Here is an 18,709-nt window from a genome sequence, read left to right as displayed (position 1 = left end):
AGAATTTTATCCCCCTTCGCTTAAGACCACATTTTAAAAATGCATATTTTTAAGATGGCCAGTTATAAAAAGTTTTATGATGCTGAGCTGGGGGTTTTTTCTGGTTTTATTTTGAATGCTAACCCGAATTGTTCCAAGTGTTGCATTCAAAAAGAGCAGAGTAAAGGGAAAGAAAATATTTTCCATTTTATTCAGTAGTTTGCATAAAACAGCACAAAGCTAAGTAATAAAATCAACAATATTAAATTGAATAATTCCTTTTCTTTCTGTGTATATTTTTGCTTTAATTTAATTTAATTGCCTAAAGTTAGTTGCTTAAAGAGATGCAGCATTGTGTTCGTGCACATACTTATTGTTAAAGCTAAATTATTTTTAATTTGGAGAAGAGAGAAAAAAAAAGCCGCATCAGCAAGAGCAAATGCCAAAATATAAAAGTAACACATTCATCCTTACGGGTAATATAGTAGAACATTGGAAACTTGGAGGTTGCCAGACACACAGCTAACATTAGGGCTAATTTTGAAAATCTAGCGTGCAGTCAATTTTACTGATGCCTGGGGACATACAAGGTAGAAGCTGACAAGAGAACTAATTTTGTTTGGGTTATTTACTGCTATGCATCATCCATGGGTTCCCGCCTGACACACAGCTATATGAAGGGGAATATTATCACACACTAAAAATTTATGTTGACATTCGATATTTGTTCAATATGTCAGCAGTATTACTTTCATAATCAAAAGAGTAAGAAAAAGAGAAAAGAAAAGCACTTTATGCTCATATAGATATATCTTTTTAATAACAGTCTATAAGGTTAATATAGTTTACCTTTGAGAGTATACAATGAAAACAAGCAGGGTTAGCAGGGAAAATGACAGAAAGCATCAACCCGAGCTGTTTGTTTGCCATTACCTAAGCGAGCCATGTCAGCTCTCTGGCCCGCGTCTGATAGCTATTTGTTGTACAGAGAGCACAGCATAAAAAAAAAAAAAAAAATAGGAAAAAAAAAAAATATCAAACTCTTAATACTATTGTGTGCCCATAACCATCTGTCACTGCTAGCCTGGAGATGAGAGGAAGATTACGAGGAATAAACACTGAGCCGCCGAGCATTGGTAAAGCCTTCGGGCAAAAAACTCTTGTGGGGACATCAAAGACATTCTAATTCCGAGGCAGTCAAGGATTACAGTGTGTAACCTGTGCTGACAACAGATAAATGACTGGCAATATTGTGCCAGAGCTGTTGGGTCCTGCATGGAGTACTGATGATGATGATGATGATGATGTTATCTTGCAGAATGGACTCTGCTGGGATAATTTTATGATAAAACACTTTTTTCAAATGCCACTGGGTCCAGGCAGGCATTTACTAGCTACGGGGGCAGCAATCAGTTTCTTCAAAATTTACTGTTCTAAGCCCATTAGAGTTCCAGCGCAGCAAGGCTCTCGATGGAAATCGAAAGCGCCTGCCTTCATCTGAGGATGCTGCATGCAAATCTTCCGGGCTGAACTCCTACCCTTTAGTGTTAGGATGCTTTAGCAACTGATTTATGTAAATTCGCTCATAAAAAATACGGTTTATTTTTAATTGAGGAATATGAATTAGAAAATTAAGACGCCGGTTTAGCGTTCGCCGAGCAGCCGAGCATCCTCAGCCCGGAGCCCGGGTGGCGCAGGTGAAAACAGGGGGCTGGAAGCAGCCCCTTCGCCGTGCAGCGTAGCCAAAAACAAGCACTCGTCGCCTTATTAGAGGCGAACGCATCGCGTGCCTTATTCAGGCATCAGCGGTTAAAAGCATCCCCTTCTTAGGCCTAGCTCGAGCCTCTTCGTAAAGAGGACTAATTTTAGCCAAGTGTTGTAATGTGCGAGGGGGGTTTTCTGTGTAAAACGTTGGCAGTGGTATCCTGCTCGTATTCCAGCACGAAGCGCTCGCAGATATTGTCCTATACAATAATACTTAACGACCATTGTCTACCCTGATGATTTACATGTGGTTTTCATTTTGGGGAAAAAAAAAAAAAAATAGAAAAGGAAGATTCTTTTTTTTTTTTTTTTTTTTTTGGTTGTTTTTATGTTCCTGTGTTCCCCTTCACCTAACAAAAACCCCCTTCGGCTAAACCATTAAAAAAAACCCATATCTTTGTGAAGTCGTGCTGTTGTTGTTACAGAAAACCTCGAAACAAAGCGATGCTGACCTCGTTTGCGTTAGCGCTTCGCGGGGACCGCCGGCGCCCTAAAATACAGCGTTAGCCCCAACACCTCTCCCGCTAAGTCAACCCAACGTAGGCCCTGCCTGCTTGGAAATGCATCAAAATCAAAAGTGACATTCTCTAGCAGACACGTTCTCGCTTTAAATCGGTGTTAGAATGTCTTTGCATGAGAACAGGCCCTCCGATGCAATCCCTGCCCCTTCTCTCCATCCCCCCCGAATCCAAGCCTGTCGAGGATTACAGTGTGCAACCTCTGCCGACAGCAGATAAATAACTGACAGTATGTTAGCAGAGTTGCTAGGTTCTCCGCAGAGTAATTTGTTTTCTCCTTTCTCACCAAGTCTTTAATGTTTTGTTATAAACATCTATAGCAAGGCGCTGCTAATAGAAATGACTTATGGCCAAGGATCCGGATAAAAGGCTGCGACGGGTTTCCGAGCTGCTTTCTTGCGAGGGCTGCGCCAAGGAATCGCTCTTCCCTTCATGCAGATGGGCTTTGCTGGAAACGGAGAGTAAAATACTGGTGATCGATGGACAAAGTTCCCACATCGGATCAGTGGTTTGCAGTGTCCCACAGGTTTTCATTGCAAGGTGATAAAATGTCCATTTGGTGAAGGATGAGTGTATTAAGGAGATGGCAGCGACCGGTGCGGCACGATCCTCCTCTCCCCCCCAAAACTAGCCCACCAGCATTTAGGCATGTACATTATTCCCTCCCAGTACCCCCCAACGAGCCCACCGACACTTGCCAAAGCTGTTTTTGCTGTAATTGGGGAACACCAGCGTGTTCCTCAGCTCTTTCTGCACGTGAGCCTGCAGACCTGCTGCACCCCCAACCGCAGTCACGTCATCCAGGTGACACGTTCATAATTTTATTATAAGGCTGGAGGCTCTTTACGTGTCTCCTTCATGGCGAAGACCTGTAGTGCTTCTTTTAACTCAAGGCATTCACCCGAGCCTCATGTTTTTTCTTTTTCCCTGTGTGTGCTGTGTATCATCTCAGCAGTTAAAGACTTGATAAGAGAAAATTGTCAGAAATCAATTCTTCTTCCCCTAATTGTACGGGTGTGATAAAAGATCACACGGAGAATCTGCGAGAATTTACACACACATGCAAACAAATAGCTGCTATCAATTCACGTGGAAGATCAGATAAGCCCGTTATCTCGTGTCTGTACGTACCAGTGTGTGACAAGAGCGTGGGGAAGGACGTGGGGCGGGAGATACAGGAGCGGGAGGAACGGTGGTGGAAGTCACGATGAGGAAATTCAGAAGAAAAAAAAAAATCTAGATTGCAAAAATTATCTGAAGATTTCTGGTCTAAGGGAAAACGGTGTGTACAGAGATAGCACTGTGCCCAGTTGCCTGTTTTTAATGTAGAGTATCATAAAGTCAAAGAGCTGAAGAAGAAATGAGTCCATGGAAGAAAGCTTGTTTTGTCATCACCGTTGCTGTACAGCGTGTGGTTGCCCACCGTGAGGACGTGGTCCCCTTCACTCAGGAGCAAGTCCTTGGGAAGGGCTTGTCCCAGATAGTGCAGTGTTGTGATGGGGCAGCTCTTCATCAGTGAGCTGAGCACAAGTCCTCTGCAAGCTGTGAGGGAGGGGAGCCTGGAAAGGCATTTTTTTTAATGGTAGCGCCTTGTTCCTCTTCATCTTGGCAGTGCAATACAGAATTTGGGTAGTTACTTCTTGCCTTTGAATTCAGAACTCAAAACTACTCGATACAGAGACATTTGAGAATACAGTGAATCTATACCCAAGTCATACTTTCCTCACGCCATCTAATAGTTTTGACCAAAGTTCATCCCGTCAAGATGCCTGTATGGCAAAACAGAAAAAAGATGAAAGAGTAGGTACTCCACCTAGAAATCACCTTTGAGTACCCATCAATACTATTAGCCTCAACAGGCATCCTCAAGGTTGTAAACAGCCTGCAGAGAGCATGTAGAAGAAAGGGCCGTGGTCCAACTCCTCCCTGCCGGGTGGCCACTCAGGCAGTGTCGCGTAGAGGGCAGAGGTTGTGTGTTGTCAACGGAAAGCAGATCCCCCATTTCAGGGGAATCGTAGCTGACTGGGTCTGTTCTGCCCCTTTGCACGGGAAAGCCGTGGAGAGTTTGGCTCTAGAGCCGTGCTGAATGGGGAATGAGTTCCTGCAAGGAAACCTCATCTTTGAAAAGCAACTGATTCTGGCAGATTCAGTCCAAAAAGGTGAACGTGGTGGATGGATAAGACAGACTGAAAACAACGGCTTAAAATGCACGTGTTTATACAGCCTTAACAAAAAAGATACCAGGTACAGTAAAAAGCCCGTAGGATGTAAAATAACAATTTCAAAATGAAAAATTTTAGCTGTGTCTAAGAAAAGCTGTCTAATACTCCCAAAGAAAACGGTGTTCACCAGGGCTGCAATACAGGTGACACGTGGTGAATGAACCAGTGCCACAAAAGAGTACATAGAGACATCTGATTAAGTGGAAGCTGACACCCTCACTTCTTGAACAACTAAAGCAAAAGTAGTCTAACTTCACTTTCATGCAAGCTGGAGTTAAGTTTGAGAGCAGGTACTAGTTTTTTATAAGTAGCAAATAAGAAAGTTAATGAAATACTCTGAGAAGTTCAGATTTAAAAGTTAACCGGCAGGGCAGTTTGGAAGTATCCGTTCCTTGGTTGTTCATTCAGTGAAGTCTAACCTTGAAGTTTCTTCCCCCGGCTGGGGATTTGGGGTATTGAACACTTCCAGTGGAAGATGCACTATTCCTTGATCACTGTTTTTAAGAGCTTGTAGAAATGTTCAGCATGTAGTGAAGACCTCTCAGGTGTGAAAGTTCTCCTGCTGTAGTGGACATCTCGGCACCATTTTTTCTATCTTTCTTATAGCACGTTTTCTCAAAGGGCTCTAAAAAGTTGATAGTCCAGAGGAGAAAACATCTCTAATTTTGATAATGGCAAAAAAGGTGCTTTGTATTATCTCTCTAGTCTTCAGCTAAAAAGCCAGATACAATTTTGAGTAGTTTGTTATGTTATAGTATGGGCAGAGCCTATAGTAAGTGTTCCAAGAGCAGTAATTGGTCTTATGAACCTCTCTTCAGTTCCCTTCCTACCTGATCTCCGATTGAGATGTGGGTAGCTAGAGATTCAGAACTGTCCCGTAGTCACAAACTAAACATAAACCTATCAGTTTTGAAAATTTTAAGACAAACACTTCATCCTGTGATAGAACGGCAGGAATTAAGTGAGGGCTGTGACATTCACCTCTGAGGTGGTGAGAGACCTCAGTAGCGCATCACCCCCAAAGAGTACCAAAATCTTCCTTCCCAAACCTTATGGAACACAAAAAATATTTGTACTACCTGCACTTGTATACGCTTTGCCTTTCTATAAAACCTTGAATCTGTTAGTCTCAGACTAACTATTCAGAATGGGATCTTAGAGGTAGAGAAACTGAGGCAGAAAGTGAGTTCCCAGCTTTTGCTCACCCAATCCTCTGTGCCTTAGGAGATGCATTTGTGTTGCCCCAGCATCCTCTTGCTTTTCCCATCAGGTAACTGCCTCCGTGGGACAGGGAAGAGCAACAGCATCTACGTTGAAAATGGGTACTTAAATTTTCATTAGCGGGTAAAGCTGATGAGCTGAAAATGGGGTATTTTTTAGCTTTCCAGAAGATTCCATGTCTACCAATCATATTGAAAGATTCACAGAGGGTAGTGAAGGTGTTTGGGTTTGAGTGGTTTTTTTTCTCCTGTGGTTTCAATTGCCTGGGCTCCTGATTAGTAGTTGAAGCAGTTTGCTCGGTTGGCATCAGCGGTGTACTAAAGGAGAGGGAAGCTGTCTCAGAAATACAAAGAGCTAAAATATTTTGTGATCTGTTCTCACTCAGATGTGTACTTCAAATTGCATTCCCTCAGTTAAGGGAAATAATTTCAGTTACCCTGGTCACAGTAGAAAGCAGTCCTCTCTTTGAATGCCTTTTTTCATTAATGTAGATATGTTTCTGAGATGAGAAACGATGTTTCTTCTAATTACGGTTACATGTAGTTAATTTCCTTTTTTAAAAGCTCGGTGTGAAAGGCAGTTTCCTTTAAAGGGAGGGGGGAGAAAAAAGTGATACAGCTGATGTTCCTGTTGCCTTAGCAACAGATTTATTTATTAGGGTCTGAAATGACATGAGTTAATATACCACATACCTGCTGATCGGCAAACTCTCCTATTTCAGCTCCAGTTGACAATTAAGTCCTGGACAGCTACAGCCAGGGGTTAATGTTACTCATTAGGAGAACTAGGTCATTACTGGGAAATCAAGGCACTTAAGGCAGCATGGATAAAATACAAAATTCAACGTCTCAAGGAGTGAGGGGGTTTATGTTAATTAACCTTATTTTCCTTGCATTAAAAAAAATCTTTCGCATATGACAGTGGATCAATTAATTGGGGGGAAAAAAAAAAGTAAGCTGTAGTTTACTTTCCTCTCCTAGTTGTCTTCATTTCCTTTGGAAGGGTTTCATTATTTTATGGAAAATTCTTATGTCTATATGATGAGTAAAAAGGGTATTAAAATTAAGAAGGGAATCATCATGGAAATCAGCTTTACCACAAGGGAATGAGCAAATAAAAGCCTTGGAAATGAAAATAAATAAGCTTTGCTAATACCTCACCTAAGGAGCAGAATATAAGCCCATCAGAGCTTGGAGATATTTAGAGGTACTTCTTTGCTTCTTTATTAAGCAGTTACATAGTTATTTGACCTTCAGAAACTGAAACTTTAGAGAACTAATTCAAGTTGTTGGTAAATATTCTATTTACAGAAAGCTGATCAGTGGTGTAGCCGACAGTAACTCCTGTAGTTAGTAATTGGCTTCTGATTTCAGGAAAATTAAATATATTCTCTGAAAGTTTTATTAAGATATCTGAGTGGGAGTTTTAACTCGATAAGTCATAAGTGATTTAATAAAGCTCTCCTGAAAGCCTTTATTTACTAACTTTTAGCAGACTTCGTTCTGATACTGGAGAACTTAATAGGCTGAAAAAGAATCGTATTAAAATAAAACTTATTTTTTTACTCACTGCTTCCCCAAATACACTCAGTTTTTTCTCTTCTTCTAAGCACTCTCTTTTCTATATTTAAGCTCCGTGGCCCAATTCTGCTTCTCATTGTGTTTAGAGCAATTTGGTGTAAACCTTTTTTCCACTGCTGGAAAGTCAAGGTTGAAGCAGCATCTTACCTGGGGTGCGTGCAGTAAGCCCTTGTATCAGATTGTAAGAGTACTGTTACCTGTAATGAAAGCAAAATTCAAGCCCTGTGAGTGGTTTTCTGCTCCATGGGATGGTTTTGGACTCTGATGTACCTCTTTTCTTAAATATAAGAAACAAGTTAAATAACATCAAGATTCTGCTTAAGATATCACATGCAGAAACCTTCCTTCTTCGTTCCCTCTGGGCTCCCCAGGTGCTCGTAGAGCAGCCACTTTAGTGCCGTCCTCTGAAGCCTGTTACAATAAATGCTTCAGCCATAGTTGAAAAACTGATTTTGAGTTAATGTAAGACTGCAACTGCATCACGTGGACATTTGAAGATTTTTTAAGTTTGGGATAGATGTATCACAGCTTGCCGTAAAAGCTCCAGTAAGCTTGTCTCTCCCTTTTTCCATGATGGGAAGCTCATTTTGTGGTGTCTTTCTTCTCCGGGACAACTGCGAAACCAAGTCTTTGAGCAGAAAAGCATGTGAACTGGTGGGACTGAGGAGTCCTCTCAAGGCTCTGAAGGAAGGGGACTCTTCCACCTATTGCTATCAAAGCAATCCTTTTCTGCTCCATTCACCCAAGCGGGTCTTGGCCTTTCAAACCTCTTCCTTCTGTCTTCGCCAGGCTCAGTTCCTCGGGCATCTCCTCTATATATAGTCTCCTTGTGCAGCAAATTTGCATCTCACTCTTCTCTAGGCTCTCAGCCTTATTCTGTCTCCATCGTTTCACTCCCTACCTGTGCAAGGGACCTTCTACAACACAGTGGTCCCTGGTTTCTCCTAAGCGCTGTTGTCCAACCTGACTGTGTTGGCTTCTTGGTCTTTTACACTCGTTTCACTTTTCCCCTGTATGAACTGGCCTTGTGTTGTATCTTTTCCCCATCTCCTTTACTTCTTCACTCAGTTCACTATTTCTTTGCCATGCTATTCTTGCGTTGCTGGTCATATTGATCGGATCTTATTTGTCCTCTTTGCTTTTTTCTGGTCCTCATCGAAGAGTTTTAGTCAAACTAGAAAAGCACGCATTACTGTTACTGCTTTCTGCCTCTTCAACCCATCTCTTATACTACTTTATTTTCTTAACCAAATCTTCCATTTTCTTGTTGTTCCTTATTTTCAATGCCTAGAAAGCAGTTCTTTATTCTGCAAAGTCCAATAATTTTATTCTGAATGCAGCAGAGGAGTCACTGAAAGTGAAGACAAGATCTGTGTTTTCAGTTCAGATGTTAGATCCTGCCTGGGTTTTAGCAGCCTGACCTGCGACAGTAGGACTGGTTTACTCGGCTTTAGCCTAAGGTATGCCCGAGACACGTGGACCGTTCAGTGACTAGGCACAAAAAGAAAATTTTCAAAGGCTGGGCTACATTTTCAGGAAGACTTCCAACACATGCAACAAAAGGCATATCTTTGACTCAAAATCAAATGCATCCAAATATTCAGTTCTTACTCTAAACCAAAAAGAGGTTCAAATACTTAAAACAGAGGCTTATTTGAAATTTAACATATGCAAGATATGGTTTGCAATTCTGCTGGGCAGTGTTGGGGTTTTTTTTAAATCTTTTTCTTTGGATGTTCTGGAAACCTTTTGGCAGAATTTTTCTAGAAGATTCTCCCTTTCCGTTCTTCTCCTCCCCTGCTTTCCTTTTCTCCATGCTTCCACCCTGTTTTTCCTCCCTTTGTCCTCTAATCTCTGCTTTTTCTCAGTTGTGTTTGTGCAAAAACTGACTCAATGAAATGAGTTGATTCTTCCTTCTGAAAGCGGTGAGATTTGTAGTTACTTTAATCTTGTTGAATAATTAGTTTGAAGCCTTGGTCTTGGTGCCAAGAAGGTTCCTGCTTAAGAGCTTCATCCTTGGAGATGACAGCTTCACAAATCCAAAAAGGATGAGTTATGTTATGTACCTGAGCTAATTCCTCTCGGGGTATTACTCAGGAAGGACCAGGACTTATTTTTTGGCCCGGGCAGCGTATCCGGGGGAGTATTACGTAGTTGTAGTTTGGTGATGTGAGTCCACCATGGAAATCACAGAGGGTCTTGTATGGTGGGCTTGCCATTCCCAGGCAAATGTGTAGTAAAGTAGTTTCTATGTAGTAACTTATGTTTGATTCTTCTTCTGTTCTTCCAAGGAACCACCTGAGTAGATTTTTATCCACTTTTATCATATGCATGCCCATCTATTATTACCATGACACGACTTTTTTATAGTATGTTGAATTACAATAGGATATATTGTGTATGGTTATCAGGGCTGTCAGGGTCACTCAGATTATTTTATCTTGCCTCACAACAACAGGAAACCATTTGTTATGTTACCTTTGGAACACAAAAGGAAGTTAATATTTTTTTTTTAAAGAAACTATTTGGGGGTAGTCCACAGCAGTTATTGGGTTGTGTTGCAAATTCGAGTAAAATGTTTTTTATCTGAATCCTATACTTGTGAAAAGCTAGGCTCTCTTAAGTTGGAGTAAAAGAAATGAAAAGGCATCTGAATAAAAGTGCATTGATTTTTACACCAAGGTAACTGAGACCAAACGCCGGTCTTTGTCTTCAAAGGTTAATCTCTCTTTAGGAAATAAGCAGGAGGCTCAATGACTGATGCTGATCCTGAGGTTTCTTTGGTTAGAGAATGCGCAATATTTTATTTTGAGTTTTTTCTTCATGAATTGTGAGGGGAGAAGAAGAAGAATCTAAACAATAAACTCCCAAGGTTCTTTTTTTATGAATCTCTTCTAGATAACACAAGATAGGAGAAAATGCTTTTCCAGCGTAAAGCAAAATGCCACCCATTTTTCTCAGGCCAGCAATTTGAAAAAATCAGAAGGTAAAATACACGCTCCTCACTGTAAATACGTCACAGGCTATAATAGAGAATAAAACACTGTATTTGCTGGTACTCTTTGGCTGCTTTTTGCCTCTCTAGTGCCATTTTTTAATTCCTTGGCTTGCAGAGGTGTTTTGCGAGCACAGGCAAAGATCGGGACCTTTTTTGCTTGTAGGACCTCCAAATTGCTAGCTCAAATTTATTCTGTAGGGTCCTTTTTTTCAGTGACACTTATGCAAAAACATTTTCTTCTACTTGACTCCATTTTCTATTAACTGAGGGGGGATTAGATATTGTGGTAACTTTTGATGCTGATGATGCCAGACAATGTTTAGAGGCACAATTACAGCAAAGACATTTTGTAAGCATATCAGCTGAAAAAGAAAACTCATTGGACTTAACTACATATTTACAGTCTACCTCTACCTCATATTGGAAATGTAAAAAGATGGAAAAATCCTGTGATAAATTGAATAAATGGAAAGCAATTAACTTTTCCTTCATGTTTGCATTTTCATAGTTACTTCTTTTTCCCCTGTTTCTTTTCTAATAGCTCTTTCCCGGCAGTAATATTTCCTCTTTTGCAGTTATCGTGAGCATTGTTACCAGAAATTTGGTATTAGAATTTTAATTTTTTTTGTCCGCTTTTTTTTTTTCCAATCTTAACATAGAAAATGTACATTAAAGTCATTTGATTTAGGTAAGTCCTCTGTCCTCTGTGAAAATAATTACTAGAATGTATTTCATTTGGTACATTGAATAGGCTTGTAGCATGACTCCTCTTACTTTAAGAAGAATATTATCGTCCTGAAGTATTTACTGACTCCAATCCTCACCACATTTCTGTAAATGAAAGCTCCTGTAAGACTGTATCTTACAGATGGGGAAACCTGGGCAGAGCCGTCTCGTGGGAAATCAGTATCAGGAAGAGACCAGAACTCGGCAATTCTCTGTTTTGAAGGCCAGGCTTATTTTTTGTGACTATCCTGCTACTTTCTAACGTTATTAGATTAGAATCAACCTATATTCAGATTTTTCTGAGCTCAAGATTTGACGTAAAATACCAAAGTGTAATAGAGTAAATAGTATAATGCAGTGAAAAAATCCCTGATATTGTTCTTTAGGTTACGTCTGACTTGAAACGGAGCCCTATTTTTACTCCAGCGGAGCGTGCATGCGAAGACTGCACCATTTATTGATGTGCCGCCGTTCGCTCCTTGAGAATGCCCTGGACAGATACAGGGTCAACAGGAGGCTGATGTCATATGAGTCCTCTTATCAGCCCGTGGCATCCTTCATCACCCTCCCCAAGTCTGTACCGTATCAGTCAAAACAGTAAAGAACCTCAAGTTCCTGCCGTTATCACCCGAACGAAGAACGTTACGGGGATAAAGGCACCTTCCAGCTCCTGGCGCTGGGTGTGATAGAGGTGCAGCTCTCGCCTCGCAGCCCTCTCTCAGCACCAGCGACTGCCCGTGCTTTTCTTCACCTTCATTCCTTCAAGAATGTTAACTTTTACAAGGGATTTTGCACATTTTCTACCTTTTCCTCCATGGTGCTTTTGTTCTCCATCCTCACTGCGCTGTGCTTCCCTGCTAACACCGCAGCGTGCCTTTGCTCTCTTTAGTCTCTTCCTCTTCGGTTCTCCTCCTTTAATTGCCATGCAGTTTTATTTTTGCTTCCTAATTTATATCTTTACTGATCTTTTTCTGACCTTTTCTCTACCACTGATAGCACTCTCAAATGCTCTCTGCAGCTTCTCTCTATCTCCAAGTCTGATTTTTCTGTATTCTTTCATTTTTCCCAAGCCTATGCCTTTTCCTTTTTCATTCCTATTTACCCTATATTTATCCCCCCGCCCTCCCCCCGGGTTTGGATATGCCATAATTTTTTAGTTTTCAACTTGAATGCTTGTATTTTTTAATTATTTTTTTCTTTTCTTGTGATTCTCTTCCCCTTTACATTGTTTTGCCCATCTCGTCTGCGCTGTTTGCTGCCAAACTCGCTCCTCGCTATTTCACTTTCCCAAAACAAAAGGACCGCTGTCATCCACTTCAAGGTCTGTGTCTGAGAAACTTCGTTTCCTTCACTTTTAGTTATTGATTCTGTGCTCACGGACTTCCCAGCCCCATCCCTGCCCCTCACGCCTTCCCTGTGCCGTGCCGCGGCCGTGCCTTTCCCTGCCGATGTCCCGTGTCCCTTTTTCTCCTCCCTGGATGTCTCTTGGCTTGCCAGTCCTGTCTCCACGACTGCTGCCCAGCTTCATAAATAATGAGCGATACTTCAGTGGCCTATTTTATCAGCGATTTGCTAGCAATAATTGCAGGTAGGCAGAAATCTGTCTTTTAGCTCTTGCTATATATCCTAAAAAATATTTAAAAAATTGAAATGCTGCTTTAACTTCTGAAGATTTTGTACCTGGTTTAGTATTGCCATTTCCCACCTTTGCCCATCTGGCATTCAGGTGATTTTACAAAATGGGGAGGCAGAAGGAGATGCACCCAGTTTGAATTGCTTGGATTTAAGGCACTGTAAAAAGTGAAATATTACTGCGTGCCCTCACAATTTGGGATTCTCTGCCACTGAAAATCTCCCATGCTAAATGTCCTAAGAAGATTAAGATCAACCCTTTTAATATTGCTTTTAGCTGAGCTTATTTGTAACCCTTTCAGAATATGTAGCACCTCAAGAGATGGCACAACAGGGCTGTTGCTATCACAAGCATTACGTACCCCTTACGCAGTATTTTCTCAAATATTAAGACCTTCTTCCCTGGTTTAGCACTTTTATGTTACTGATTAACTTGCATAAACCATAGGTTTTAATATATTTTTTTAAATAGACTGCATTTATTTTGCCCCTTTGAGCAAGTCCTGTCTCTTTTCCACAGCTCTTCTACTGTCTAATTGCACAGCTATATGTGTCTTCCTCCAGATCCGAAATAGCTGTGATTATCACCATGTATGATAAGTTTACATATACTTAAAAAATTAAACTTTAGTCACAGAAGACCATATGGGTCTCTTACTGAATTTCACTCAAATTCAAGAGATGAATATGCACTGAATAATGTAAAGGGCCAAATTCTGCAATTTCTTTTCTATTTTTTTTTTTTTAAAATGTGTTTCCCATCACTGGTCAGGGGTGTGGGTATCCTGCAGCCCCAGGGAACGACTCCAGTTTAGCTGGTCTCTGTGCACTCTCCTTCCAGTTCCAGCAATGGGCAGGGCTCGAGGGCTCAGGCTGAATTCACAAAATCCCTGAATAGCAGAAGGGTGTTTTGAAGACTGTTGCCGTTGATTGTATAGAGAAGCATCATCGTAGTGCTGTGAAGTTGCTTTTTTTAATCATTTTAGGCTTAAAAGAGGGATGTCAAGTCATCAATTAATCCTGACAGCATCCTTCTGTGGTGAAAAAATAATACTGTCACACCCATTTTATAAACAGAAAAGCTAAGGCAGAAATAATGGAGGCTCAATACTGGTGCTGCTGATACCAGCACCCTCCCATTCCCCATTTCAAGGAACGTCTTGAAAGTTTTATTTCGGATTACAAAGGGAAGTCAATAAATCAGGCTGAACCCTGGGCCACGTTCCCATACCCAGACCACTAAACCTCAGCCAGTTCTTAAGAGAGACTTCAAATGTCTCTCTTAAAATGTGTTTTAGACTCAAAAATAAAAAAAGCCTCAAGTAATCCTGGGTAAAAATTTTTAAGGTGCAGTATCTAAACATGGAGATTGAATGTCTCCAACGGCAGTGCTCTCAAATCCGAGTATAGGTATGGTGCCTGTGTCTGTTTTGTGGAATTTACAACTTGAGCGTGGTCGTTCTGATGTCTTCACGTTCTTACGGTGAAATTTAGAGCATCTTCATACCATGCCCAGTTCTTATTTTCCTTTACCAGATGCATATCAAATCAAGTAAAAATACAAGAGCATTTCAAATACCTAAACTAAACAACAAAGGCAGACCCTAGAATCACATTAGCTTAATTTTTCCCCAAACACAGTGTCTTAAAAGAAAAGTTTGCATTTTAATATCAGGCTTTTATACAGTTTTGCAATTTTTCTTCAGGAAATGGAGTATATATAATTAATACTGTTTAATAAAACTCAAAAATGCAACAGATGCAGCCAAAAGTGCACGTCATTTTGAGCAGATCTTTACAGAACAGACATTCCATATTGTGTTCATCTTTTTCCACGATCACTGCTATGACAATCTGGTGTGTTTAGCAGTTGTTGCTGAGTAAGGCAGACTGGATTGTATATGATTGTCTCCATGTCAGCCAAGAAACAGAGCTCTCTTCTTTTTGATGCAGTAAAGAGGTGGTCTTGTACTATTAGTTGCTTTCTACCAGGAGCAGCTATACCTTTCCTAACTTGCAAGGGTAATAATACATTGTGATCTGTAGATGCACGTACTAGAAGCTCTCTGTAGGTCTTAACCGAAAATAAAATGGTTGTGATGTGGAAAAGTCACAGGAACCGATAAATCGAGTAAGATGACCTCCCAAATAGAAAAGCTACACGATTCACAAAACATGTCATTAAAATCTGTGAGTATCACATAAAAGCAAACTATTTTAAAAGGGGATATGGAAGGAGGATCACCTCCAGCAAAAAACCCATAAGAGAGGCTCCAGTGCAGAGGAAACGTTTCCCCTTTCAGCATTCCTTCTGGGTGCCAAATTTTCCTTCTGTTCTTCCCCACCTATTAAACAAAGCTGCAACTTCCAATTCCTATCAGTTTTCCTAAATATGTGCAGCTTATGTGGCTTCGACGAGCTGTAAGGCTCCGTATTCTCCTGCCAGCTCCTTGACAATGTGGCTCCAACAGCATCCTCCACTTTTGGCTGCCTCTGGGACCCCTGGTCTCTTCTGGAAAGGGAGAGGGAAAGCATATCCTTTGCTGGAAGGACTTTTTGTGACTGCGAAGCCGATAGCGCGGCTCCGAAGAGCTTGGAAAGATCCCTGGGAGCGTCGTGGCTCTGTCTGTCGAGGCTGCCTGCCCTCCGGACGGGGAGGTTTCGGTCCGCCTCGGGATGAGCATCACATACGGGGTGGGCTCAGCAGGATCACTTAGAGAGCACCCACAAAAACCCGCCTAGGGGAAACTGAGGCTAACGGGAATCATTATAATGAATTACGCTGACTATTTGCCTTGCACACTTGCGTGTTTCTGACAGAGCTGTTCCCTTCCAGCCGAGTCTGAATCCTCGATTGTAATCCCATTTTGGCTCTTGGAGCCGGGCATTTGGAGGGGACTAAAACGCTGGCGACGTGGTTCTGCGCACAGTGTACCTACCAGAAACAGGTGGCTGTTTTAAGCGAGAGGATGCAAGCAAAGTAGTAGGCAGTTCTGGGATCTTTGCGACTGGAAGAAATGCTCGCTCCGAGCCAGTGCTCATAGCCACTTCGGTTACTGGAACCACCGTGAAAACTCCTGGTTCACAGATGTGAAACAAATTACGAAGCTTATGCAGTTGCATTCCTCCTTATTATTGGGAACAAAACAAATCTGGGAGATGGAGGACTTCTTAAAGTAATTATTGTCTGGCTTTATTTTAAGAAAATGCGACTAATTCTGAAAACTCCACAATTCCTGGAGATTTCTCAGCCTAGGGAAGTCACATTAATTATACGATTAATTTGTTTTAATTCCCTAAACCAAAAATATTGACTGAATGAGAAATTAACACATGTAGAGCTGCAGATGTCATTTGGCTTCAGATTTCCTGAATGATATAATTATTAATCTTTCATATAGCAGTGTGTCAAACCTACAGATTCATTCTACAAAATTAGTCTGTGAAGAAAGACACCAGGACAGCTGAGCTATAGATTTTCCCTTAATACAGGAAGGAAAACAGTGGAATTTTCTAAATAATAAATAAAACCAAAATATTTTAAAGACATATGGTGCACATCTGTCTGAAATACAATAATTTAAAGCAGAGTAATTAAATGCAAGATAGAATATTCACCTTAGAGTGGGGGAATTACCTCGTTTCATTTTTAATATAACTTACCGAATTTGGGAAATTTAGATCATCTGTGGTATCTTCTGAACCTTTCATTCTGTGATAGTAAAGAACATAGATTAGCAAATTGGCTTTTTCTTTTCTTTTTGGATAACCAACCTTGTGTTTTGAGTGTCACACCCATACAAACCTTTAATATTATCTTCCGCTGAAATTATAAATAACTACAGGTTTCTTACTTTCTGTTTTAACTTCTGGTTAACTCCTTAAAAGTCTAAAGGTAGAAAATGCTTCGTGCTAGTTTATTCCTTTCTTCTTTACCTAAAGCACAAAATGGATCAGAAGCTTTACATTAGTGCAGCATGGATTCATAAAATTCCAGTTTGGGAAATCCTACGGTTTTAGCAAGAGTTTTTGATTAACCTGTTCCTCCTGAAAAAGGGGGTAAACTGTAATGGAGATCATATGCGTATTTTTTGACAGGGGAAAAAATTAAAAAAAAATCTTGGTTTTCCTCCTTTCTCCTTTTTTTAGCATGATTTTGCCTTCAGCTAGGTGAGCTATTACTCGGTCCTTCTCACTTTCAGAGTTGGTAATTGGAAGAGTAAAGGCATCATCTGAAGACAGGGAAGAGAGATAAAAGTCTGATGAAACTGAGTTTTGATCCCGAGTGCTGGGTTAAGGAAAAGGTTTAACCATGCGGCGTGAGCAAAGAGGGAAATTATGCTGATGACATTTAGTCCCCAAAAGTACAATTTAAGAGAAATACCGTTCTGATAAAAAAACCCAAACCAACAATTCCACAAGTAAGCATAAATGATACTGAGATAAGTTCTGTTTGTTTTAAGGGAACACGACAAAGATCCTGAAACGTTCTTTAAAGTCCTGTTGAAACTGAAAGAGAAAGATCTACCTTTTCACGTGTCTATCCTTGGAGAGTCTTTCACCGAAATTCCAGGTACCTTTCCTTTTTTTTCTTTACTGTACAGTTACCGTAAAATAGATTTTTCCACAAGTAGTTTTCATGCACATATTTTCTTATATTAGTGAAAAGAACATGTTTAAAATCTTTGTAATTGTAAAACTAAGTAATATTGATACGTTGTAAAATTAAAAATATTAAAGACAGTAAGCATTTTTTATTTTACTTGGCAGTGCAAAACCTTATTTATGACTTGTGTTTCAGTAACACTTGTGTATTTGTTTAAACAGAGAGATAGGTGTGAGTGATTGGATGGTTCAGATGATAGGAAACAAAATCTTTCAGGCCGAGGTCACTCATCTGAAATCCAGACTGAGATTTTTGCAGGTGAAAACACTTAGTTCCCTTTCAAATGTAAGGTTAAGGGCTGCTGTGGAGAGCTTCTGGTTTGTATCTGGCATGAAAGTGGTCATTAATATTTTTATACCACTCTTGCACACTCCTTCCGTTTCTTGGTTTCTGACAACCACTACTCTGTAAACAGTTTCACCCATCCGAAAAAGAAATAGGTTTTATGCTGAATACACACAGCTTTGTGCCTGAGATACTGTGGCAATAAAGGGAATAATCAAATCCTATACCAGGTGCACTTGTCGTAAATTAAACCTTTTTTAAAATGTACGTTAATGACGAGCGAGCTTCAAAATATCCGAGGTTTTAGCTCATATGTGTTTTCCAAAATGTAGACTTGCATCCCTCCACCTCTTTGGTCTGTAAAAATAGACTTGGGATTAGTTTATTTGTGAGTTCTGTCGTATCTGTTGCCTGCTGGACTGGTGACATTTCAGTTGTTCTAGTTTTGATTTTGCAGTTTTTAAGACACCAAGAAATTGATCTGATCCAAATAACTTTTGGGTCCCCAACTGTGGCACAGCTGCACTGGAAAAAGAGGTAATAATTTGGGAGCAGGAAATACTTTGTGTTTTCTGTCCACTTCTTTTTAGACAGTTTTCGGAAAGCCTGTTCTTCCCGGCAAGTCTTATCGCAGATCCCAAGGCAACGTTGCTTTCCAGACTGAGCGCACCAGATTTCTTAGAAGGAGAAATTTCTAAGGAATACGTGACAGATAGGAATATACGATGGTGCACTGCGGGAACAGATTCTATTGACACTCATTTTGGATGTTGTTACATATCTCATTTGTGGCTTCAGTACTTATGAATAATGTAGATCATCCTAAATTTATGCCAGTATATCAAATCTATATGCCGCACCTCTTGTCTTGTCAATTCATTCATCCTCGTGTATAAATAGAGTCTATATAAAGGGCGACGTTGTGAAATGTGTCTCATCATCATGCATTTGATAGGGCCATATTCATACAAATGACATATGCAGGTCATTGCTAACAAGTACCAATAAAACCTGTTGCACATACTTTACTGAAAATCTTTTTAAGAGATTTTTTACAGATTTTATTTTTTAATAAATTGTTGGCACTGCATTTCCTCTCCCTCCAATTATGGGACCAA

General features: G+C 40.4%; 1 protein-coding gene across 14 annotated transcripts in view; it reads left to right on the top strand.

The window, feature by feature from the left end:
• GTDC1 (glycosyltransferase like domain containing 1) overlaps positions 1 to 18,709 on the top strand; it is a 186,860-nt gene that overhangs the window by 151,580 nt on the left and 16,571 nt on the right. For all 14 annotated transcript variants that reach the window (XR_003923803.2, XR_003923802.2, XR_003923800.2 and 11 more), the window contains one exon: positions 17,104 to 17,213. Coding sequence is in view for 9 of the 14 variants with exons in the window: in XM_041124130.1 (XP_040980064.1) it covers positions 17,104 to 17,213 (110 nt within the window). In the remaining 5 variants the exon portion in view is untranslated. The remainder of the gene's footprint in view (positions 1 to 17,103; positions 17,214 to 18,709) is intronic.

The sequence above is a fragment of the Aquila chrysaetos genome, chromosome 6 (assembly GCF_900496995.4).
Source record: "Aquila chrysaetos chrysaetos chromosome 6, bAquChr1.4, whole genome shotgun sequence".
Lineage (NCBI taxonomy): Eukaryota > Metazoa > Chordata > Aves > Accipitriformes > Accipitridae > Aquila > Aquila chrysaetos.
This window is presented reverse-complemented; position numbering and strand designations above follow the sequence as displayed.